Genomic DNA, 25037 nt, shown 5'->3' on the forward strand with positions numbered 1-25037 from the left:
AATGTACAAGCATGGCAGCCTGCTGTGTGAACCTTACAGCACTGCAGCCTGGAGTGTGTGTAATTGTGTGTGTAATCCCTAATCAGGGAACGGTAATAAAGGGAAGGAAATAATTTTAAACTTAAATATATTTGGACTGGAGTGATAGCACAGCAGGTAGGGCGTTTGCCTTACACGTGGTTGACCTGGGTTCTATTCCTCTGTCCCTCCTAGAGAGCCCTGCAAACTACCGAGAGTATCTTGCCTGCACAGCAGAGCCTGGCAAGCTACCCGTGGCGTATTCGATATGCCAAAAACAGTAACAAGTCTCACAGTGGAGACATTACTGGTGCCCACTCGAGCAAATCGATGAACAACGGGATGACAGTGCTACAGTGCAGTGCTATGTTTACTTAAACACACTATAACTACAAAAACCACCCAATTTACAAAATGTCAACAATTTTTCTTTGAGTAGCACAGTATCTATGAGGGAAAAAATCGATGAATAACGGGACTCCAGTGCTAGATATATTTAGATTACATAAATATGTTATAATTGCTTGTAGGGGAAAGGATACAAATAAAAAGTTGAATATATAAAAGGAAAATGCTTAAGACATTGCCTTTGAGATCTAGTTGGCTTAAATGATGTCATGGTTCTCACTTTATCAGTACTTGAGTTTTGTTTATTTTTTCTTTTTGGCTCACACCCGGCGATGCACAGGGGTTAGTCCTGGCTCTGCACTCAGGAATTACTTCTGGTGGTGCTCAGGGGACCAAATGGGATGCTGGAATTTGAACCCTGGTTGGCCGCATGCAAGGCAAACTCCCTATCTGCTGTGCTATTGCTCCAGCCCAGTTTCATTTCTTAACTGTGATTCTTTAATTTCTTGCTTTTCTTTTCTTTTCTTTTTTCTTTCTTTCTCTTTTTCCTTCCTTTCTTTCCTTATTTTCTTTTTGGGTCACACCCAGCGATGCACAGGGGTTACTCCTGGCTCTGCACTCAGGAATTACTCCTGGCGGTGCTCAGGGGACCAGATGGGATGCTGGGAATCGAACCCTAGTAAGCGGTGTGCAAGGCAAACGCCCTACCTACTGTACTGTCACTCCCGCCCTAATTTATTAAAGATAAGGCAGGGGCTGGAGCAATAGCACAGTGGGTGGGGCGTTTGCCTTGTACACGTCCAACCCGGGTTGAAATCCCAGCATCCCATACGGCCCCCTAAGTTCCTAAGTGCAGAACCATGAGTAACCCCTGTGCATTGCCGGGTGTGACCCAAGGCAAAAAAAAAAAGATACAGGCAGATTATTTTTCACAAATTTTATTTCCTATCAAAGTTTTGGGCTTTAATGCCATCCTTTTCATCCTCAGAAGCTGAGGGTGTTCAGAGCCCTGCAGCGTTGCGCGGCTGTTTGTCCCGCGACCCCTTAAGGCCGGCGGCAGCCCTGCAGCGCAGCCCTCCTCTCGCCGCGCCCGGCCTCTGCGGGGGCCCCCTAGAGGCCGGTGGGGGCACTGCAGCGCAGCCCTCCGCTCGCCATGCCAGGCCTCGGCAGAAGCGGACAAGCTCCCCCGAGGGACGCTCCTGTTTCCTAGCGGCACTCCAGATATGCCGCCGGGAGCCCTGGGTGGAAGGCTTTCGGATCCCGAGTCCGTTCCATGCCTGTGACCCTGGCTGTGGGCGGAGGCGACGCGGGCTCCTCGGCGCTGCCGTACCGTCCGGTCTGGCTGGTCCCGTCTGCGCCCCGAACTCGGGGGCCCATCCGTCGGCCCAATACCGGCCTGGCCCCGCTCCTCCCCGGGCTCCGGCCCCGCCCCGAGTTCTAGCCCCGCCCCGTCCCCGCCCCGACTCGCAGTTCTGCGCGCATGCGCGTGGCGGCCGGCGGCGCGGCGGGGAAATGGCGGCGGCCGCGGGCGGCACGGGCGGCGCGGGCCCGGGCCCGTCGGAAGGGGCCCTCTCCGGCGTTAGCTGCGGCCCGGCCTCCGGCGCGGCCCCGGGCCCGGCCTCTTGGAGCCGAGCCCTCGATCGAGCGCTGGAGGAGGCGGCGCTCAGCGGGGTGTTGAGCCTGAGCGGCCGGAAACTGAGGGAGTTTCCCCGGGGAGCGGCCAGCCACGACCTGACGGACACCACCCGGGCCGGTGAGCGGCGCTCGGGGTGGATCGGGGGGCGCTCGGGGGGCGGGCGGAGCGCTCGGGGGTCTTTCGGGCGCGGGTCCGCGCTAGGGGCTGGCTGCGGCTGTCCCCGCCCCTGCGAACACGGCTGCTAGCCGGACCCCCGTCGCCCTCAGGGCCCGGGAGGTCAGGCGGCTCTTGCTGGGGTCCGGGTGGGCAGGGACGTCGGTGTGTCCAGGCCGCTGCACTGCCGGCCCCTGCGCCCCCGCGGCGCTTTCCGGGAGCCCGAGCGCCGGGTCCCCCGCCCTGCTCCTCAGGTGTGCTAGGAAGCCGGGCGACCCCCTCGCTCGGCCGACCCTCGCCCCGAGAACGCCGGAGAGCGAAAACTTAGGAAAGCTCCGTGATTTGCAGTTGCAATGCTTTTAAAAACGCAACAAACATTTTGCTTCATTCTTAGTTTTGAACACAGGAAAGAAAACAGGAATTAAGTATAACTTGATTTTCTTAGTTGTACCGAACAATGGTGATTGAGATGTTCAACTTATGTTTCTATTGTGTTTAAGATACAGCTTCCTCAGGGAGTAGATGAAAAACCGAGTCTATTCATGCTGTACACGAACACAAAGGGGGGAAAAATCCCTTAGACAGGTTTCTATAGTATGATGTAGTTATTTATTTTCATATGGTGTTTTGCAACCATAGATATAGAGTGCTTTGTGTCATTTAGTATGTTAAAAACTCTTTATATTACATCTTTCCCATGCCTGTACACTTATGAAAGTTAATAAATGTTACATAATGGACCAATCGTTTTAGAAAAATAGGTTGTTAAACTCTTGTTCTTGCGTGAAATATGAAAAATTAAATGCTAGCAATCTCTTTCTTTGGGAAACAGTTGTATGTAGTTGGACGTGGTTTGTATTTTTAGTGAGTGATATCTAAGCTTTCTAGCAAAAGCAACTGTGACCCAGCCCCAGCCTGTTGCATGTGTTTTGTCTGATAGGTGATCTCTAAAATCTTTGTACTCCAAATTTCCTTATTCTGTTTGAGTGTAGTGCAGTTTAAACAGGTGTGAGTCATTTCAACATTGCTACATTATTAAGCCTGAAGCTAAAGACAATCGGATTAAAGGAGTTTATCTAACTTGTTCTCTTACCTACTTTTGAATAATTCTAGGACCAACATGTTTTGCCTGTAAAATATTCTTAATTGAAGCTGGAGACACAGTGTAGTGGGTAAGGCATTTGCCTCTCATATGGTGACCCTGGGTTTGATCCCCACCACCACATAGGGAACCCAGAGCCAAGAGTGATCCCTGAACCAGGAGTGATTCTGACACAGAGAGTCCTGAGCACCTGACCTCAAAACAGAAAAATCAGACAACAGAGCAAGCTAGCAAACAAAAAATATTTTATTAGCAAAAATCCAGTGGCAGGGCTGGAGTAATAGCACAGTGGGTAGGGCATTTGCCTTGCACGCGGCCGACCCAGGTTCGATTCCCAGTATCCCATATGGTGCCCTGAGCATCCAGGGGTGATTCCTGAGTGCAGAGCCAGGAGTAACCCCTGTGCTTCGCCAGGTGTGACCCAAAAAGCATAACACACACACACACACACACACACACACACACACACACACACACACACACACAACCCAGGAGCATTTAAAAGAATAAATTATATAATTGGTTTTTATTCTTATTGTGCTTTGGATTTTTTATTTGGTTATTTCTATAGAAAACATTTTGATGGGTGAATTTTTTTTTTTTTTTTTTGCTTTTTGGGGTCTCACCCAGTGATGCGCAGGGGTTACTCCTGGCTTTGCACTCAGAAATTACTCCTGGCAGTACTTGGGGGACCATATGGGATGCCGGGGATCGAACCCGGGTCGGCCGCGTGCAAGGCAAACACCCTACCCGCTGTGCTATCACTCCAGCCCCCTTGATGGGTGAATTTTTGTCTAGACAGAAGGCATAAAAAAGTTTTAAGACTACATTTGTTTCTAAAATGTAGAAATAATCTATTAAATACAAAAAAATTGTGCTTTTGCAGACTTAAGTATACAAAAATTTTAAAAAATTGTACTTTGGTAGTACATAAAAACAAAATTTTTCAACAGAAAAGTTGATGTGGATAACATTTATTAAATGTTTATTCAGTGTTTGCTATTTATTGTGTTGTTTCACAATAAATTGTCTTGTTAGATGCTCATAACCAATGGATTGAGTTTTATTATTCCCACTTGGCGTATCATTTGGTAGAAAGTCACATATTTAGTAGTAAAGATAGGATTTCGTGATCCTGCATTATCTCTCATTTTCACAGTTTTCTCTATACCACACAGCCTCTCTGTACAACTAGGTACTACTATTCCTTTTTTTTACAGATAATTATACAGATCTATAATTTGCTCATAGATCTGTAGCTAAAAAAACAGAAGACAGTGCTAACCAGGATTGAGCCTAGTGTGAGAAAATTTCAAAATCTAGTCTCCCTGCTATATATATACTTTGATGAGTTCAAACTTGACTTAGTTTAGGGCTCTCTTTAGACTTTCAAATTATGCAAATTTTTAAAATCTTTTTTCTGCTAACTTTAAGTAGATTTTTTTTTAACTTTTTATTAAATCACCATGTGGAAAGTTACAAAGTTCTCAGGTTTATGTCTCAGTTATACAATATTCAAACACCCATCCCTTCACTAGTGCCCATATTCCACCACCAAAACACCCAGTATACCCCTCCGCCCCCACCCCCTACCCCCTGCTGTATAACTAATGAATTTCACTTCATTTTTCTCTTTACCTTGATTACATTCCATAATTCAACACAAAACTCACTATAGTTGTTGGAGTTTCCACCCAAGAGAGACAGACCTACTACCAAGTAGGCATTTGATAATTAGTTTTCCATTGCTGGAAATGAAGAGATATGTAGCCCCACTACTACAAGTACATAACTCTCTTTTTTTTTTTTCCTTTTCCCCCTTTTTTTTTTTCTTTTCCCCCTAATTCCCCTTCCCGCGCCTCAAAGTGTGGTGTACGCCACGCCTCGTCAGCCAGCGTGGGGCTTTTGCTTAGTTTACAGTCCAGAGAGGTGGCTGCTACATTAATAACCTTCAATATTTCAACAAAAACTTACTGTTATTATTTGGAGTTTCCCCCCCCCCCCAAGTCAGACCTGTTCAAAAGGAATCGTTTCACATTGCTGATAATTATAAATGTTAAGTAGTGTCCGAGCGGTTTTGGATTTCTGTATAAAGTCCAGGGAAAATTCTGCCAGAAATTGAATAGCCCAGCTCACAGTCCCAGTGCATTGCTGTAAGAAGACTCTGGAATCAAAGTCTTTAGGCGCAGAGGGTCCGCTTCACGCTCAGCGGCTCCGGATTTATCTGGGCCGAGGGCGCGCCAGTTACACCCCCTTCCCATGAGTTCCTGGGAGCCCCAAGAGTAAAAACCGAATACCTCTGGGTTTGGAGTCTTAGAAGATGGCGCCTGCCACGTGGGTGCCGCCAACCCGCCGTTTTCCGTGCAGGAAGACGGTGGGGAGGAAAGAATCCACCTCCCGGCAGCACAGAGTTGTAGCCCAGTTCGCAGTCCCAGTGCATTGCTATTAGATGCTGCGCTGGATGCCCGAATGTGTTAGATCTCTGGAATCAAAGTCTTTAGGCGCAGAGGGTCCCTAAGTAGATTTTTTTAAACAGAATTAACAATTTGACTAATGCAGTAAGATTTCTTGATAATATGGTGACGTTTATTTGGTCTGAAAAATGGTTGCATTAAGGAATAGAAGAGACACTATTTGAATAAGAGAATACTAGGTTGATGATAAAGGTTAGAGACAGGGACAATAGTAGTATTTATTCAGTAAACAGGTACTGAGGAATTTTGACAGTTGTAGCACATAGGACCAAAGCTTCCTACCCTCTTGGAATTCAAGAAGTTTAGTGGAGTAATAAAGAAATCAATACAAGGGAGGGAATTTCTTTGTTCTTGTTATTATTTGTTTATTATTTTTAGGCCACACTTTGATGTACTCAGGCCCTACTCCTGGCTTTGTGCTCAGAATTTACTCCTCACAGGCCTGTGTGTAAGGCCTTCTCCCTACGATCTGTCTGACTGACCCCACGGGGGTCCATTTTGGTAGTGTGATGACACTGCATTTGAATGGTGGATGTGGCAAGTTGTTTGCAGTTGAAGGTATGTGAAACTGTTCTCCTGAAGTTGTATAATACTCTGAGCCAGTGGCAATGAAGTAAAAAGTGTTTTTGTTTTTTAGATGAACTGCTAATAGCAAAGCTCCTATATGCTAGATAATATGGGGGGAATTAAAATAATGTGAGGATTAAAAAGACTAGTAATCTGGTAGCCCTGGATTGTGGCTCAGTGTCAAGCCTAGCGTTGGTGGCCACACACTGGCTCTACTCCTGGCACACTCTCCCCGGGCGCCAGACATCTGGGACCTTTGCTGCTTCACAACCAGTGTGTGATCTGCCCTCTCCTCCCACCTCAGGCACCACAATTGAGTTTGTGACATTTGAACAACAAAGGGAAGGGAAAAGATAAAGGAAAATTAATTTTTAAAAATCTAGGAATCCAGTTGGGAGGCTATAGTCATAATCCAAAAGTATGAAAATCTAAGGCAGAGTTCATAATGGGAAATTAAAATGTACAAATGAAGAGTGAAATTGTTTTTAAAAGGACCTTGAATCAAAGACTGCAAGCTCTTAAACCTGAAGGACTAACTAGGCAGTGGCAATGTGACAGATAATAATAGTAGCTAACGTTTATTGCACTCACTCTTGGCATATTCCAGGTATATACTAAGCTGTGTGTATATGTATAGATATACACATATGTATATGCAGTATGTATACACACATGTATATATCCACATATATAACATATATATACTCTACAGCTTGAGTTGTAAGTACTGTTTTTGACCCCAGTTTTTTGCACATTAAAAGAAATGAAGATTTAAGATTAATAACAGTCATGCAGCAAAAAAATAACAGAATGGGATTTAAATTCAAAATCTCCTGTCCTTGAAACCTGTATTTTAGATCACTAAACCATACTGATAAAGAAGTTTAGTACAGTTTTTTTGTCTTATGTGTTCTGCTTTCTGTTTTTGTGCAAGGCAGATTCCTGAACCCCTGTATAATCACGCTGGCCCTTCTTTTTCTTTAATTATTTGGTTTATGGCCACTTTTTTTTTTTGGCAGGGGCGGGGGTCACACCCAGCAATGCACAGGGGTTATTCCTGGCTCTGCACTCAGGAATTACTCCCGGCGGTGCTCAGGGGACCATATGGGATGCTGGCAATCGAACCCGGGTCAGTCGAGTGCAAACACCCTACCCGCTATGCTATCGCTCCAGCCCCTATGGCCACTTCTGTATGGGGGTTACTCCTGTAGCAGAGAGGGACCATACTACTCTGGCAACTGAACTTGGGTGCTCATGTCTCATGTCTCTGACCCCTACACATTATTGTGGGACTAGGGGGAGGTTTTGATCCATACCTTTAAGGAGCTGGTGGCAGATCTAGGTAATCGTGTGCAGCAAATAGAAATGTTATAGAGAGTAATGAAGAGAAAATCTAGACTATTTAGAGTCACGGAGCTTATAGGGTGAGATCACAAACTGTAGCATATACTAAAGAAGAGTTTATGAGATTCTTGAGTGTAGAGAGTGGAAAAGCTAGTCTCTGGTAACTTTCACATGCACCAGCATTTAAAAAGTCAAGAAAAGAAATTAGCTTGAGTAAAAACAGAAACTATGTCCCATAATTGGCCCGTATGAGAATTCAGAGACTGGAAGCCAAGCACCCACGGCACCAGCTAAGTTAGTTTACAGATAAGGAGCAGTTTCTTAGAGGTTAGTATACTGTGTTTAAGATTATGTAGTGAGGTGGTGCAGAAGGCAGAGGTTGTAGTTGAAACTGTGAGGAATCACCAAGTAGAAGTCAGAAAAGGGGAAAAAAACCAAGGACTCATCTTTGGGAAAAAGCTTCCTGTTGAAGTGGAGTGGGACTCTTAAGATCACATTTATGAAAATGGAAAGCCATGAGAAGACGGACTTTATAGAAGTGGGCATTTCCTAGGGAAAGAATAATGAAGATTACTAAGACCATTGAGGTTTTTGTATTTTTGCGTCACCCCCTGACTCTGCACTCAGGAATTACTCCTGGCGGTGCTCGGAGGAGCATATGGGATGCTAGTGATTGACCCCAGGTGGGCCGTGTACAAGGCAAACACCCTACTCACTGTGCTATAGCCCCAGACCCTTCATTTAGTTTTTAAAGGAAGTAACTTTTACTAATACCCGCCCCTTCCTCTGTGCACTCACACACACAGACACACACAGACACAGACACACACACACACACACTTTTTCTTTTTGAGGTGCTGGGGTCTTAGGGTCTTAGGTGCCAGGGAATCAGTTTGTAAGCCACAAAAATGACGGTTTTAAAAAGAGAGAGAGAGCAAAAGGGAATGCCCTGCCACAGAGGCGGGGTGGGGTGAAAGGGACAGGGTGGGGGTGGTGGGAGGGATGTTGGGACCATTGGTGGTGGAAAATGGGCACTGGTAGAGGGATGGGTAATCGATCATTGTATGACTGAAATGCAAGCTTGAAAATTTGTAAGTCCGTAACTATCTCACAGTGATTCACTAATTAAAAAAAAAAATGATGGTTTTGTTAGTCTTGGAAATCCTAACTGGAGAAGTCAGTCAGTGGTATGCCAGTGACCATGGTATCAGCATCCAGGACTTTCTCTAAGACCAGTGCTATTCAGTGTGGGAGGTGCTAATCATGGGTGGTTATTAAAATTAAAAGTCAGTTGATAATTTATTTGTTTAGCCATTGGTTAGCCAGCCATTTTTCAAGTATAGAAGCCACATGCATTATATTGGACAGCATGTTGTCATGTGGGATCACATGAATACTAGAACTTTTCCATCATCACAGAATGTGAAATCGGATAGTCTTGAATAGACTTGAAGTTTTCTTTGCAATTTCTTATATATCACTCCCTAGGTTTTGTTTTTTTTGGTGGTGTTACTCTATTTCCATAACAGTAAACCACCATGGATACTAGAGCTGAAAACACTATTAAATAATTCCTGAGAAGGCAGAGGGTAGAGGAGGGGGCAGCAGGAAACGGGTTTGCAGTTAGAAAGATCTTTGCTCAAATATGAGGGTAGTCAAGGATTTATTTTTGGAATTTATTTTTCTTCTAGAAAGAAAATCTTGTTAGCAAAGACTACCATTTAAGCAACTTTATTAATAAAGGTTTGAACTATATAGTTGACACATTTACCATCCACCTGAATGTTGTATATTCAAATCTGGAAAACTCTTCTGAGAGAAGGTTCTTTATAATGAAGAGCAGAGGCTGGAGAGATAGTACAGATAATCAGACACTTATCTTGTGGGAGTCTGAGTTTGGGCTGATCCCCTGCACCACATATGCTCCCACAGCGCACCCAGAAGATACCAGTATTATATTATTTGCTTTTTCCGTCTGAAGTATATTGAAATACTGTGTCATATATAACTTTTTTTGTACTAGAACTTTATCGGCTCTAATATATTTAGCCAGGTTCCCTTTTTGTTTCTGTTCTTGGACCATATCCAGCTCAGGGGGAGATGCCAGCTCTCACTCCTGACTTCCCATTCAGGAATTACTTCTTGCAGTGAGAGACCCCATGAGATGCCAGGGCTCAAAGCCAGATTGTGCTGCAAGCTCTATTATCTCTCCGGTCCCAGAATCAGATACCTTTCATTTAGATGAGTCTGATATTTTTTCATCCTTTTATAAGACTCTGATCACATCTTCTTATCTTTGGGATAAATTCCTAGAAGTGAACTTAACCTAACAAATCATTTGATAAGCAATTTAAAAATTCATACAAACATAAAAGAATTCAAACACTTTCATAGCTAGGCTTACATATTACATCTGTTTGGCTATGTTTATAGGCCGCCCTCAGAAACTTGTATTTTTTTCTAAACATGAAAGTCTTCTTAGTTCACATTTCATACCTCTTTTTACTTAACATCCATGATCTCTGGCACATCTTTCTGTTAGAGTGCGTGGAGGTTGCAGTGAGAAGAGTGGTTGGAGGTAAAGTACAGGGCTTAAGGGACCAGCTTTGCATGGGGCTAGGCTGCTTCGATCCTTGGCCCCCCATATGGTCCCCTGAGCACTGCTCAGTGTGACCCCCACCCTCCCCACCAAATAGAAACCTAAACCAAGTTATCTCACTTGGTTTTTTTCCTTAAGTATATATGAATGACAGAAGTTTACATTTATTCTCATCTTGGGAATATCAAGATGATAAGCTGATGTTGCCTCAATAGGAAATTTGTAGGCTTGGAATTTTAGAGATTCTACTCTATATTCCATGTTTGCTGTAATAGAAATCTATGGTTTCAACTTACTAGCCATAAGAGAAAATCAAAACAAATGCTTTTACTTTTATATAATTTACCACCCCATTCCTGGTTTCAGAAATAGTGATGAAATACTGTGTATAATTCTACCCTTTATAACTCAGTTTCTATAGAAATACACTAAGTGATATTTAAATTCGTCTTGGAGCTGTTAGAATGCGAGTACTATCAAGCCTTTTCTTTTTCTGTATGTTTTGTGCTGAGGATAAAAGACAAGACCAGGGGCTGGAGCAATAGTACAGCAGGTAGGGCGTTTGCCTTTCACGTGGCCAACCCGGGTTCAATTCCCAGCATCCCATATGGTCCCCTGAGCACCGCCAGGAGTAATTCCTGAGTGCATGAGCCAGGAGTGACCCCTGTGCATCACTGGGTGTGACCCAAAAAGCAAAAATAAATAAATAAATAAATAAATAAAAATTTTTTAAAGAAAGCTAAAAGAGCAAGAAAGTCAAAAGCTAATAAATATCTTAAACTTTCAGAACTAGTTTATGATCCTAAAAGTAGTTATACTACATTTAATATTGCTGGTTACTTTAGTAACTCAAAAATTCCTGTGTGTGGGGGGCTGGAGCGATAGCACAGTGGGTAGGGCGTTTGCCTTGCATGTGGCTGACCCACGTTCGATCCCCATATCCCATATGGTCCCCTGAGCACCGCCAGGAGTAATTCCTGAGTGCAAAGCCAGGAGTAACCCCTGTGCATTGCCGGATGTGACCCCCCCAAAAAAATTCCTGTGTGTAAACTACTATAATTACCATATACTTTTTCCAAGTTTGACTGAAATAACTATCCTGTAAACAAACTGAAAAAAAAAAAAAAGTATGTTACTACTTAAGTACCTTAAGTACCTTTTATGGTTTTTTTTTTTTTTTTTTTTGCTTTTCGGGTCACACCCAGCGATGCTCAGGGGTTACTCCTGGCTTTGCACTCAGGAATTACTCCTGGCGGTGCTTGGGGGACCATATGGGATGCCGGGGATCGAACCCGGGTCGGCCGCGTGCAAGGCAAACGCCCTACCCGCTGTGCTATCGCTCCGGCCCCCCCTTTTATGGGTTTTTTTCCCCATAAAAATAGTCTGAAAAATGATATGCACAACATAGAAAGTATAAAGATAAGCCAGTATAAGAGAGATAAATATAGCAAACAGCTGATAACCAGGACAAAAACTGTATCTCAGTGATAGAACATGTCCTTCATATATTTGAGGCCCTGGGTACTATCCTCAACAGTCACCCTCTACCCCAAGCAAAACTTTAGAGAAAATTCTTGAACTCTGGTACTTTACTAAAAAGGATTGCAAATTGCTGATAAATTTGTGGCTAAAGTGTTCAACCTCAGCAGTAATTAAGGGAGTATCACTGTATCACTGTCATCCCATTGTATGTCGATTTACTCGAGTGGGCACCAGTATTGTCTCTGTTACACTCAGCCCTGAGATTTTTTGTTTGTTTGTTTTGTTTTGTTTTTGCTTTTTTGGTCACACCCGGCAATGCACAGGGGTTACTCCTGGCTCTGAACTCAGGGATTAGTCCTGGAGGTTCTCAGGGGACCATATCGGATTCTGGGAATCGAACCTGGATCGGCCTTGTGCAAGGCAAGCTATAAGAATTTCTAGCTCTTGAAAAAATTTTAAAATAGAAAATAGGGCTTTATTTTGCTAATAAAGTATATTTTTTATTCTTGTTTTTGTTTTTTTTTGTGGTGCCAGAAATTAAACTCAAAACTTTAGTTAGATTAACTCTCTACCTTGAACCAGATCCTTAATGGTCCCTTCTCCATCCCAACTGCCTTTTCTCTCAGCACATAAAACCGGCTTCCAAACCGTAGAATGATCCTCCTGGCCTTATCTCTACTGTCCTTAGGCATTAGTCTCACATTGTTATTTTATATTCCACAAATGAGTGTAGTCATTCTATGTCTGTCCCTCTCTTTCTGACTCATTTCACTTAGCATGATACTCTCCATGAACATTCACTTATAAGCAAATTTCATGACTCCATCTTTCCTAATGTATTCCACTGTGTAGATGTACCAAAGTTTCTTTAACCAGTTGTCTGTTCTCGGTCACTCGGGTTGCTTCCAGATTCTGGCTATTGTGAACAGTGACGCAATGAATATACAGGTACAGATGTCATTTCTACGATGCTTTTTTTGCATCCTCGGGATATATTCCCAGAAGTGGTATTGTGGGATCATATGGAAGCTCACTTTCTAGGTTTTTAAGGAATGCCCATATTGTTTTCCAAAAATGCTGGATCATTCGGCATTCCCATCAACAATGAAACAGTAGCTTTCTCCCCACATCCACACCAGCACTGGTTGTTCTTGTTCTTTTGAATGTGTGCCAGTCTCTGTGGTGTGAGTTGATATCTCATTGTTGTTTTGATTTGCATCTCCCTGATGGTTATCGATGTGGAGTGTTTTTTCATATGCCTTTTGGCCATTTGTATTTCTTTTTTTGAGGAAGCTTCTGTTAATTTCTTTTCCCCATTTTTTTTTTTGATGGGGTTGGAGGTTTTTCCTTGTACAATTCTACTAGTGTGACATGTTTTCTAACTTAGTAATGTTAGATTTCTGATCATCTGTTATCAAGTGGCAGGCAAGACATTTGCTAGATCTCTGACTTTCTGCCTATAAAATTGTCAATGACGATTTTAAAAAGGGATATTCCTGAGTTTGGGCTGGAGAGATAGTACAACAGGCAGGGGGACTCATTTTGCATGGTCCTCGGCACTATGTGCGGTCCTGTGAACCCTGCTAGGAGTGATCTCAACGAGAGCCAGGAGTAATCCCAGCCCCTCACCCCACCCCAACCCCTGCCAAAAGAGGATATTCCTATTCTAAACTGCAAAAAGTGATTCAGATTTGTGTATCCATTAAGCTGAATCTTTATCAAGCAGACTGATGGTCTAGGTACAGGTCATCCGGAAAACACCACCTGATAGTTAATTTGGTTAGATAGTAAATTTTTTACATGCTAAGTTAACCCAAAGATTTTACTTCATTGAAATGTATTTCTTTAAAGCTCAGTTATTTTGAAAAATTGGGCACTGTAATAGAGGTTAGAATAAACACTTGAAAACTTGGTTTGTTTTAAAGAGTGCAATTGAAGTTGTTAAAATCATGAGTAGATAATCAGTTTACGCTATGAAAATGGAACATCTGTGGTTAATCCTAGTTCTTAGTTGAAGGTAAATGTGTAGCCAGAGGGACATATGCCTGCCTGTGTGCTTATGTCTGTGTCAGTCTCCAGCACACTTGGTCCCAGGGCAGGAGTCAGCGTAGCGGCCCTGCTTCCCTCAGCACTGTAGCGCCAAGGATGACCAGGACTGACCGGGATCCTGAGCACTGCTGGGGAGCTCCTGTTTCCCCCCAGCACTGTTAGGGAGCTCCTATCCCCCCCCAGCACTGTTAGGGAGCTCCTGTTCCCCCCCCACACACACTGTTGGGAGCGCCTATTCCGCCCCCCCCCCAGCACTGTTAGGGAGCTCCTATTCCCCCCCAGCACTGTTAGGGAGCTCCTACCCCCCCACATACTATTAGGGAGCTCCTATCCCCCCCCACACACACTGTTAGGGAGCACCTGTCCTCCCCCCACACACTCTTAGGGAGCTCCTCCCATCCCCCCCCACTGTTAGGGAGCTCCTCTCCACCCACAGTATTAGGGAGCTCCTGTTCCACCCCCCACACACACTTTGTTAGGGAGCTCCTATCCCCCACACTGTTAGGGAGCTCCTGTTTCCCCCCAGCACTGCTAGGGAGCTCCTGTTCCCTCCCACGCCCCCCCCCCACAGTTAGGGAGCTCCTATCCCCCCCCACACACACACTGTTAGGGAGCTCCTGTTTCCCCCCAGCACTGCTAGGGAGGTCCTGTTCCCTCCCCCCCACCCCCCACACACACTGTTAGGGAGCTCCTATCCCCCCCACACACACTGTTAGGGAGCGCCTGTTCCCCCCTTACTGTTAGGGAGCTCCTATCCCCCCACATACACTGTTAGGGAGCTCCTTCCCCTCCCCCACAGCCCAATTTAAAAAAAAAACACAGTGGCTGTAAATAACACAAAATATCTTTATGAGGCTTGGAAAACCAGAGGTTGGAAGGTGAGGTAACAGGAGCAGCATCCCAAATCATGTTACAGCTGTTGACTGCCACTGGGGCTGGATACTGTGGCTTGCACTGCAGCACCAGAACACTTGTTACCAATAATGCTTTCCAACCACTGGAAATTAGGATCTTTTGTCTGCCTTCATTTCAAGATTAGGAAAGAATTGTATATCTCTGCCCTATGCTCCTCTGTCTTTTAATTAAGAGTCTGGGAATGCAAGTATGTTATGCAGTGTTTTTCAATTTCTATTGACACAGAACTCAACCCATCAAGTATTGAATTCCCTAAATGTAGGATTGTATTTAGTTCCTAGGCAGCCTGAAAAAATGATGTGGTATTTAATATTAAAGTCAAATAACCAAGTTAACCTTCAGTGAAGTATACAGTTATCGTAATGCCAATTTAGCAAGCATTAAATGATAGACAAATCCTGACTGTAAATAGTATAACTTTGCTGCAGTCAGCCTTTCCTTTGGTTGTAGGCTGGAGGTGTGGAGTAGCTCAGCTCATCAGTGCTCAGGACCACAGGGACCACACCACTCCGTGGATTTGATGAGATGGAGTGGGCTGAAGGGGATGATACTTAGAGAGTAAGAAGATTTTGATGTTTTACCTTGATTCTTTACTATTTACTTGTTTGGCCTCTCTAAACCAGTCTTTTTTTTTTTTTTCTTTTTGAGTCACACCCGGCGATGCTCAGGGGTTACTCCTGGCTGTGCACTCAGGAATTACTCCTGGAGGTACTTGGGGGACCATATAGGATGCGGGGGATCAAACCCAGGTCGGCTGTGTGCAAGGCAAACGCCCTACCCGCTGTGCTATCTCTCCAGCCCCTAAGCCAATCTTTCATATATTTCCTCATTTAGAAAATAAAAAAAGAGAAGGCTGGGTTGGGGTGTTTATGAGGAGTTTCCTCAGGTAGAGGTTTGGCATGTGTGAGAGTTCAGTTGTGTCTCTCCTCCAATTGAATTCATCTAGAGTCAGCTTTGATTTACCCAACAAATAATTTCTGGTTTTTTTTTTTTCTTTTTGGGTCACACCCAGCGATACACAGGGTTACTCCTGGCTCTACGCTCAGGAATTACTCCTGGCGGTGCTGGGGGACCATATGGGATGCTGGGAATCGGACACGGGTCGGCCGCGTGCAAGGCAAACGCCCTACCCTCTGTGCTATCACTCCAGCCCTCTAATTTCAGTTTTTATCTTGTGCCTGAACACCAGACATACAGTTAGTTGTCTACTTAATATTTCCTCTCGGTGCCTTAATAGGCATTTCAGATGTACTCTTGATTTTACTGATCGTAAGCCCTTCCAACCTTGTCTTCCCAAACACACAAAAAGTAGAGAGAAGTTAATGTCAGTAATGTATTCTTAAGAATGAATGGCACCAGGGCCAGAGCGATAGTATAGCGGGTAGGTTGTTTGCCTTGCACGAGACAGACCTGGGTTCAATCCCTGGCATCCCATATGGTCCCCCAAGCACTGCCAGGAGTAACTCCTGAGTGTAGAGCCAGGAGTAATCCTTGAACATCGCCGAGTGTGACCCCCAAAAAAGCGCAAAAATAAAGGTTAATGGCACCACCATCAGTCTATGATTAAGGTGGAGACTTACCTCAGCTCACCATCTAGAATGTATCACTTGTATCACTTGTCTTCAGGTTGATCTTTGATTTGCTCGAGCGGGCGCCAGTAACGTCTCCATTTGTCCCTGTCGCGTGCTAGTATAGCCCAATGATATTTGCTCGCTCCAGGCACAGGAAGAGCCTCAAACCGTTCATTCAGGGATTTGACGAAGAAGTCTGACCATCTCATTAGTGGGCGGCCTTTAAATGTCCCGTGGAATCCAGTCGGTAACAGCTCTAGTCCAGTGGTCGTCTCTGAATCGCATTACGTGACTGGCCCATCTGATTTTTGATGCTTTAGCAAACTAGACAGCGTCCCTGATTTTTGACTCTTGACTGAGGTCGGAACTCTGGATTCCTTCTCTCATTTGAATGAGATGTGATACTCCTAGCATGGTTTTTTCAGTTCCTCTTTGGGATACCTGAATAGCATTCTCACCCAGTTTGTGTAGGGCCCAGGTCTCTGAGGCATACGTTAGTGCAGGAAGAACAGTGGAATCGAAAAGATGTGCCCGGAGTCGAGGTTCTTCGTCCTTTTAACCTCTTCTTTGACGCTCTTGAAGGCATTCCACACTGCTCTCTTCCTCCTACGAAGTTCTGGCGCCAAGTCGTTCCTCATGTTGAGTTCTCGACCCAGGTACACATAGCTGCTGCATTCGAAGATGTTCGTTCCATTGAGAGCAAATGGAATGTCAGGGACTAGTTCATTTTTTATGAGCATTGTCTTGTTGAGATTCAGCTGCAGTCTGACATTTCCACACTTGAGGTCAAAGTCGGCCAGCATTTGTGCCACTTGGCTGTTTGGCGTTATGAGAACAATGTCATCAGCGAAGCGGGGGTGGTGTAGTTGCTGACCATCTATCTTCACTCCCATTCCTTCCCATTCCAGTCGTCGCATGACGTTCTCAAGGATGGCACTGAAGAGTTTCGGTGAAATGGTATCGCCCTGCCCAACCCCTCTCTACGTCAATGATCAGTTCCTTGTAGAATGGTGAGATCTTGGTGGTGAATTCGTAATACAGCTTGCAGAGGATCTTGATATACTGAGTTTGAACGCCCTGTTTGGCTAGGGCTTCCATGACTGCTTCAATCTCAACAGAATTGAAGGCCTTCTTAAGTCGATGAACATTAGACAGAGCGGCATCTTGAACTCTCTCGAAACTTCAGTGAGTTTGGTCACAGCACCTGGTCCAGACAAGGTCAGACCCAAACACCTGAAGAATCTGCCGCCAGTACTCGTCAATACACTGGCTCAGCTCTTCACATGCTACCTGTCTGAATGCAAGGTTTTCCCAGTGGAAAACCAGCAGGACCGTTCTGTTGTACAAGAAGGGAGACATCCATGACATCAGCAACTGTTGCCCAATCTGCCTGCTGTCTGTCGTCTACAAGTTGTTCACTCGTATCATCCTGAATAGAATAGGCAGAACACTAGATGAAGGACAACCATGTGAGCAAGCCGGGTTCCGAAAAGGATTCAGCACGATCGACCATATCCACACAGTGACCAGACTCATTGAAGTTTCGTGAGAGTTCATCTAGAATGTAGCTTGACTTTAAAACAGTAGTCATCCTTTAATGTCTGTCTTTCATCTTCCTTAGTTAGCAAATCATAACTGCACCAACATAACCTAAGTTGTTTATTTCTCTCGCTGAAACTCCAATACAGACTTTTCATGTGTCCCTGGGAAGTACAATAGTGTACATCTTTCTTTTTCTGCTTTTACCTTTTGAAAACATTCTCCAGATAGCAGCCAAAAATGGTATTTTTAAAGTATGCATCTGGGACAGGAGAGATAGTACAGTGGACAAGGTGCTTTCCTTGCACATGGCTAACCTGGGTTCTATCTTGTGCACCACATACAGTCCTCTGAGTCAGGATTAATACCTGAGCTCTGAGCCAGAAGTAAGCCCTGAGTACCTCTGGATGTGCCCATATCCAGAGGTGGGCACTAACCCACATCCCCCTTCCCCCCCACAAAAGCATCAAATCACGTACTTCCCTGCCAAATCAAATCAAATACTAAAGTATTTTGAGTTATAAAAGTATCTGTTTCCCTTTATGTATGTTAAGATGCCAGATGCCTTAGCAGAGTCTAAAAAGTCTTATGTTTGGCCTCTCTATACTTTGCCACATGTATTTCTACTTTCCAATTCTTTCAGTGTTATTTTCTATTCTTGAGTTTTAGGAAATTATGTTGAAATTCCTCCATCCCTTTCGGAGAGCCCGGCAAGCTACTGAGTATCCTGTTCGCATGGCAGAGCCTGGCAAGCTACCATGATGTTTTCGATATGCCAAAAACAGTAACAACAAGTTTCACAATGGAAATGTTATTGGTGCCCGCTTGAGCAAATTGATGAACAATAGAACAACAGTGCTTATTTTATTTATTTATTTATTTATTTTAATTATTTTTTTATTGATTGATTGATTGATTTTGCATTGCTTTTTGGACCACACCCAGCAATGTTCAGGGGTTACACCTGGCTCTGCACTCAAGAATCACTCTTAGCCATGTGCAGGGTGCCATATGAGATGCCAGGGATCAAGGCTGGTTTGGCCGTGTGCGAGGCACTGCCTACTGTACTCAGTCTCTAATTCATTAAAAAAAATTTTTTAATTGAATATTTGTGAGATAGACCATTACAAAGCTGTTCATGATTGGGTTTCAGTCAGACAATAATCAAAGTCCATCCTTCCACCAGTATACATTTCCCACCACCAATGTCCCCAGTATCCTTCCCTTCATCCCCAACCCCACCCCACACCCCGCCTGCCTCTTATGTTTTTTGTTTTTTTTTTTTAAGAATTTTATTTTATTGAATCACCGTGTGGAAAATTACAATGCTTTCAGGCTTAAGTTTCAGTTATACAATGCTGAAACAACCATCCCTTCACCAGTGCCCATATCCCACCACCCCAAAGATAAAAAAACACAGTATACCTCCCATCCTGCCCCCCACACCCCCGCCCCTGCCTTGTAACCGATAAATTTTATTTTACTTTCTGTTTACTTTGGTAACATTCAATATTTCAAAACAAACCTCACTATTATTGTTAGGAGTACCTCACTAGAGTCAGACCTGTTGTGAAGAGATATGAGGCCACGTGGTTTTGGATTTCTGTACTTTGACAACTAAGTCCAGGGAGATTTCTTCCAGATATTGGATATTGCAAGCTTGTAAACCCCATCTGTGGTCGTCATAATATGGTGGTCACCATGCCCTTCACCTCCAGCAAGGAAGAGGTGAGAGAGAGAAATACCTTTCCCCTCCTGGGCGGGCATGGGGCCACGGCTTAGTTCTCAATCTGGAGACATTCTGCAAGGAGCTGCCCATGCCGAAAACTTTAGCTGGCGTCTGGAGTCACGCTCGTGCAGCTGTGGAGAGGCCGCATACACGTGTGGCCCCCAGGATCACATCTTGGCGGCAGGCGGGGCCGGGGCCACCCCTCTTCCCAAGAGCACCCTCACGTCCTATTGCTGCCGTTCGTAAATCCCATCTGTGGTCCTCATAATATGGCGGTCACCACGCCCTTCACCCAAGGGCAAGGAAGAGGCGAGAGAAATACCTTTCCCCACCTGGACGCCGCCACTGGCAGTCACTTTCTCCTCTCTCTCTCTCTCTCTCTCTCTCTCTCTCTCTCTCTCTCTCTCTCTCTCTCTCTCTCTCTCTCTCTCCTTTTGTGCATTATGGTTTGCAATACAGGTACTAAGAGGTCATCATGTTTGCTCAGGGCTTTGGTATTTTTATCGGGATTATAAGGCTGCAGTAGCTTTTTTTAACTGGATGGCAGCTTTGGGATATGACGGGATTGCCAAGGTTTCCGGAACTACAGGGAGGTGGGGGAAGTAGGCCATCCCAGATTAACTGATGCTTTTGATCTCTTTCAAGATTTATGTAGAGGTCTCTGAAGCAAGACTGGTAGAAGAGCTTACATGGCATGGTGGTGCTGGAAGTGGTTTGTGGTAGTGACTTCCAGGAGTACAGGGAAGTGGGGGGAGGCAGCCCATTCCGACCCGAGAAAGCCTGGAGATGTTAGCCACAAAACCCGCAGATCTTAATTTTCAAAAAGTTAATATCTTGGTGAGGTCTGTCCTGAGACAATGAATTATGGGTGGGGGCATGGTGGTGATTTGGGGTTGTGGGAGCAAGCAATTGCCAGGGGCTCTGCTTGGGCGGGCACCAGGCTGATGCCCACCTCCCCCCACCTCCAGTTTACACCAGTCTGTTCAGCCTTGGGCTGGTCTGAAATTAACTGCTGCTTTTGATCTTTCAAGATTTATTTATGGGTCTCTGAAGTGAGGCCGATAAGTGAGCTTGTATAGCTGAGCTGGAGGTGGTTTTTGGGTGTGGATCCCCCATACCTAACTTCTGGACATTTAATTTCTTGGAAAACTGGCCTCGCATTCTTGGGGTCCAGCCAGAGGCACAGCGGCAATTTTGGGATATCAGGAAGCCTGAAGGCATCTGATGCACTCACCCTGAGGGTACAGGTTGACCTGCTGGCAGCTCTGCACCCCCCTAATTTGTGTTTTCTGTTGTTTTTTTTTTTTTTATTGGGCTATTTTCAGTTATGCCGGAAGAGCTGGGGACCACTGCTCATGCTGTTTGGTTTGGTGATATGGGCCTGAAGCTTTGGTGCTCTGCCCTGCAGTGTGTGCTAAGCTTGTGCTCTTATTACTTGAGCTTTGGTCCTAAAATAATCTTTTTTTTTTTAAATATGAAAATAATTTGTGGGGCCAAAGAGATAGCTCAAAGCTGGACCATGTGCCTGGTATGTTCAGTTGCCACGTTTGGTTCCTGGCGTTGTGTGCTTCCCCAAGCATGCTGGATGTCACACTGATGTTCCCAGCACTACCACCCCTGCAGTGCCAGATCTGTTCTTCTGGGAGTGGCCTCTGTCTTCAGCACTGCTAAAGAGGCCATCTGCTACAACTGACCACCCCACCCCCCCCACAAAGAAGTTATTCACACGCATGCTGAGAAACATATGTTGGAAACACTGGTCACTGTATTCCAGCATGCCCCAGACACAACACTGGTCACTGTATTCCAGCATGCCCCAGACACAACGTTTGGTTGTTTCTCACCTTTTCTTCCATATAAAGGGAGTATGGTTATCTCCTGTTTTAAGCATATGTTTAAACTCATCTGCAGTGTTTTCTTTAACCCAATGTTGTATTTTGCTTAACATGTGTACAGGTCTGCTGGCAGAGCTAAGCAATACTCCGGATTGTTTCAGACCACTTCAATAAAATAAATGCTGCAGTAAAATGAGTTACACTAATTCTTGGGTTTCCCTGTGCATATAAAATTTAAGTTTAGAGATTATGAATATGTCTCGCAGGTGCAGTGTGTGCATCTCGGAGGTAGAGTTTGAAACTTAGAACTGTCCAGGAAAAATGTTATGTTTACACTCTAGTGAGTGAATAACATGTTTATAAAAACCAATTTATGTACTTAAATTTGAAAATGGACTGGAGCAATAGCACAGCGGGTAGGGCGTTTGCCTTGCATGCAGCTGACCCGGGTTTGATTCCTCCAACCCTCTCCAAGAGCCTTGGCAAGCTACTGAGAGTATCCCACCCGCACGGCAGAGCCTGGCAAGCTACCCGTGGTGTAGATATGCCTAAAACAGTAACAACAAGTCTCAGGATGGAGACGTTACTGGTGCCCACTTGAGCAAATGGATGAACAATGGGATGACAGTGACAGTGAAATTTGAAAATATTTCTTTGCTCTCATCCAACCCCATACGCATTTCAGTTTCACTGAGATTTCGGCGATTCACATCCGCAGACTCTGATTCCAATTTTGGCTCATTACTATTTCAGTCCTCCCGGTCAGCTCACCATGGTTGCAATCAATTCCCAAATGCCTGTTAATGTTGATATTTTGACATTCCATGATTTAAGATTGTAATTTTTATTACTTTTTAAAAATTATTTATCTATTTTTGGGTTTGGGTCTATATCTAGCAGTACTCAGGGCTTCTGCTCTTGGCTTTGCACTCAAGGATCACTCCTGGTGGATCTTGGGGGACTAGGTGGAGTGCTGAGTATTGAGCCTAGCTTGGCTACATGAACTGCAAGTGCCTAACCCACTGGACTATTGCTCTGGTCCTCGAAAATGTTCTTAATGGTTTTAAGAATGATGAAATCTTTTCCAAAGGCTTTTTATTTACTTTGCCTTGTTCTGTCAGAGAGATTGCTGTCTCTAGCCATTACAACCTTACCAAATACCTTTCTTAAACAGTGTCAAAAGTTGCAATGACCTTTGATCCATAGGCTGCATGAGAACATTAGTAGCCTATTATTTTCATCAGAGATTTTGTGTGATGTAGGCTCAAGTGGGCACCAGTAACGACTCCATCCTGAGACTTGTTGTTACTGTTTTTGGCATATCTACACCACGGGTAGCTTGCCAGGCTCTGCCGTGCGGGTGGGATACTCTCAGTAGCTTGCCAGGCTCTTGGAGAGGGTTGGAGGAATCAAACCCGGGTCAGCTGCATGCAAAGCAAACGCCCTACCCGCTGTGCTATTGCTCCAGTCCATTTTCAAATTTAAGTACATAAATTGGTTTTTATAAACATGTTATTCACTCACTAGAGTGTAAACATAACATTTTTCCTGGACAGTTCTAAGTTTCAAACTCTACCTCCGAGATGCACACACTGCACCTGCGAGACATATTCATAATCTCTAAATTTAAATTTTATATGCACAGGGAAACCCAAGAATAGTGTAACTAATTTAGGGCTTAAATATTCACTAAGCCATATTGAAAACTAATGTGCTTTTACCCAGGATTTGTTGTTCCCATTTATATAGAGAGTCTAGGCAGAATAGATTTTGTGTCATTCTTAAGGGCTGTAGACTTTTTGGAAAGTCAGATAAGCATTGGCTTCAGCTTGGAATCCCCAGCTGTCATGGCCCCTGGTGAGCAGCCTGTCCTGTGGAGCTGGGGGACAGTGAGGCGTGACTGCGCTCCAAGGATGGAAGCCTTCAGTGGCACCTTCCAGTGCAGTTAGGTCTGCATGGGAAGCCTGTTGCTTAGCATCGCCGATTTCAGCAGTGACCTTCTCTAGAGCTGGCTAGCTTGCAGCTTCTCCAGCAGCACCACATCCGGCCTCATCTTGCACTGTGGTTCTGGAGACCGTCCCTGGCTTTCACCCTCAGAAACCCACCACTGCTAGTTCAGTCTGTTCTCTGCAGCTTCCTTATCTCTCTCCATCGTCATAGAATTGAAGAGAGCTAGTTAGGGTTTTGTTCTGGTTGAGGCTTTGGCTTAAGTGAAGTCAAAGTTATGGCAAAAAAAACCAAAAACCTTCTTAAAGCCTCAGTAGCTCGTCCTAAAATAGGAAGTAAAGATCCTAATCTGTGCTGAATATTGATTTATGCCCAGAGCTCAGTTACTCATTTATTTATTGAGGGGGCTCCCATTAAGGCCCAGAGGCCAAGTCCCAGGGTACTTGGCCAACAGACCAGTGTCTCAGTGCAAGAGGTGCAGGCTGGATCCAGTCCCCTAGAGCCACAGCTGGGGAAGGGGGTGATCCTGGGTCTGGAAGCAGCTAGCACAGTCTTTGCATGTTACTTTGTGGTTATGTTTATGAGATTTAGGGCTTTCTACCATTAGCAAAACTTTACTTCTCATGGGTGTATTTGTCTCTGGTTCCTAGACATCTAATTGTTACTGGTTCAATTGCTTATCTTCCTATGAAGACATTGTTTAATAACAGCAGTTGCTGAATAAACATTCTTAAGGTCAGATCTACAATGACCAGCACAGGTTTACAAATTTTACTATCTTATCATAGTACTTGCAGTTTGTAAACACTTCCTTATTTTTCTACATAAGGTAATGACAAACTGAACTTAAAGACATTTCCTGTGGAAGTTATATTTTGATTACATTCTGCTTCCTTTTCCAGAAAGGAATATCCATAGGGTATTGAATTTATTTTATCCTTCATGTTTTATTTTTCATTTTTTGGGTCTTTGTGGAAGTAAGACTTTCTGATAACTGTTTTTGTTCTTGGGCCACACCAGGCATTGCTCAGGTCTTACTCCTGGTTCTTTGCTCAGGGATCACTCCTGATGCTATAGGGCCTGCCAGGATTTAACAAGGGATCTAAACCAGGGCCAGGCTGTACTATCTCTCCAGCGTCACTGCACTGAAATTAAGACTTTTTTTAGGGGGCCAAAGAGAGACTAATGGTTAGGACACTTGCCTTGCGTGCCACTGACCCCAGTCAGATCCCAGTACCACATGTAGTCCTCCAAGCATTGTGAGGTGTCCTGAGCACAGAGCACTTCCTTTGCATATTTGAGGCCCTGGGTTTGATCTCTGTAATCACAGACAAAAAGACAAAGATGTTTACTAGTGGGGGCCAGAGAGATAGGACTAGAGGATTATTACATTATTTACCTGACATGTGGCGGACCCTGAGCATGGTGTAGTCTACTAAGTAGTTCCCAAGCACCACTTGGTGTGCCTTCCCTGGGAAAAGAAAAGGACACCCAAATGATAAAAATGTAAAGGCTTTTATTTCAGTTTTTCAGATACTTCCAGTTGACCATACATCACCTATTACACCTTCCTGAGGAACTGACTAACTCTTCCATTTATGGAGGTCCTCCATCTCAGCATTGCTGCTGAAAATTAAAAATTTTCATTTCAAGAATAAAAATGTTTTCTCGATCTTTCTTGCTGCCCCCTTCTCCACCTCCCCCAATACATCACCTGTCGTCCCTAAGG

General features: G+C 44.5%; 1 protein-coding gene across 15 annotated transcripts in view; it reads left to right on the forward strand.

Moving 5' to 3' along the window:
- The first annotated feature begins 1173 nt into the window (after positions 1–1173).
- Positions 1174–25037, forward strand: part of LRCH3 (leucine rich repeats and calponin homology domain containing 3) — a 124060-nt gene continuing 100196 nt past the window's right edge. For 4 of the 15 annotated variants that reach the window (XM_055129758.1, XM_055129760.1, XM_055129761.1 and 1 more), the window contains exon 1: positions 1181–2119. In XM_055129758.1, coding sequence (XP_054985733.1) covers positions 1333–2119 — 787 coding nt within the window. In that variant the 5' untranslated portion in view covers positions 1181–1332. Of the gene's footprint in view, positions 2120–25037 lie in introns of all 15 variants that reach the window. The other 11 variants (XM_055129751.1, XM_055129753.1, XM_055129755.1 and 8 more) reach the window with 6 other exon arrangements.

The sequence above is a fragment of the Sorex araneus genome, chromosome 2, assembly GCF_027595985.1.
Source record: "Sorex araneus isolate mSorAra2 chromosome 2, mSorAra2.pri, whole genome shotgun sequence".
Taxonomy (NCBI): domain Eukaryota; kingdom Metazoa; phylum Chordata; class Mammalia; order Eulipotyphla; family Soricidae; genus Sorex; species Sorex araneus.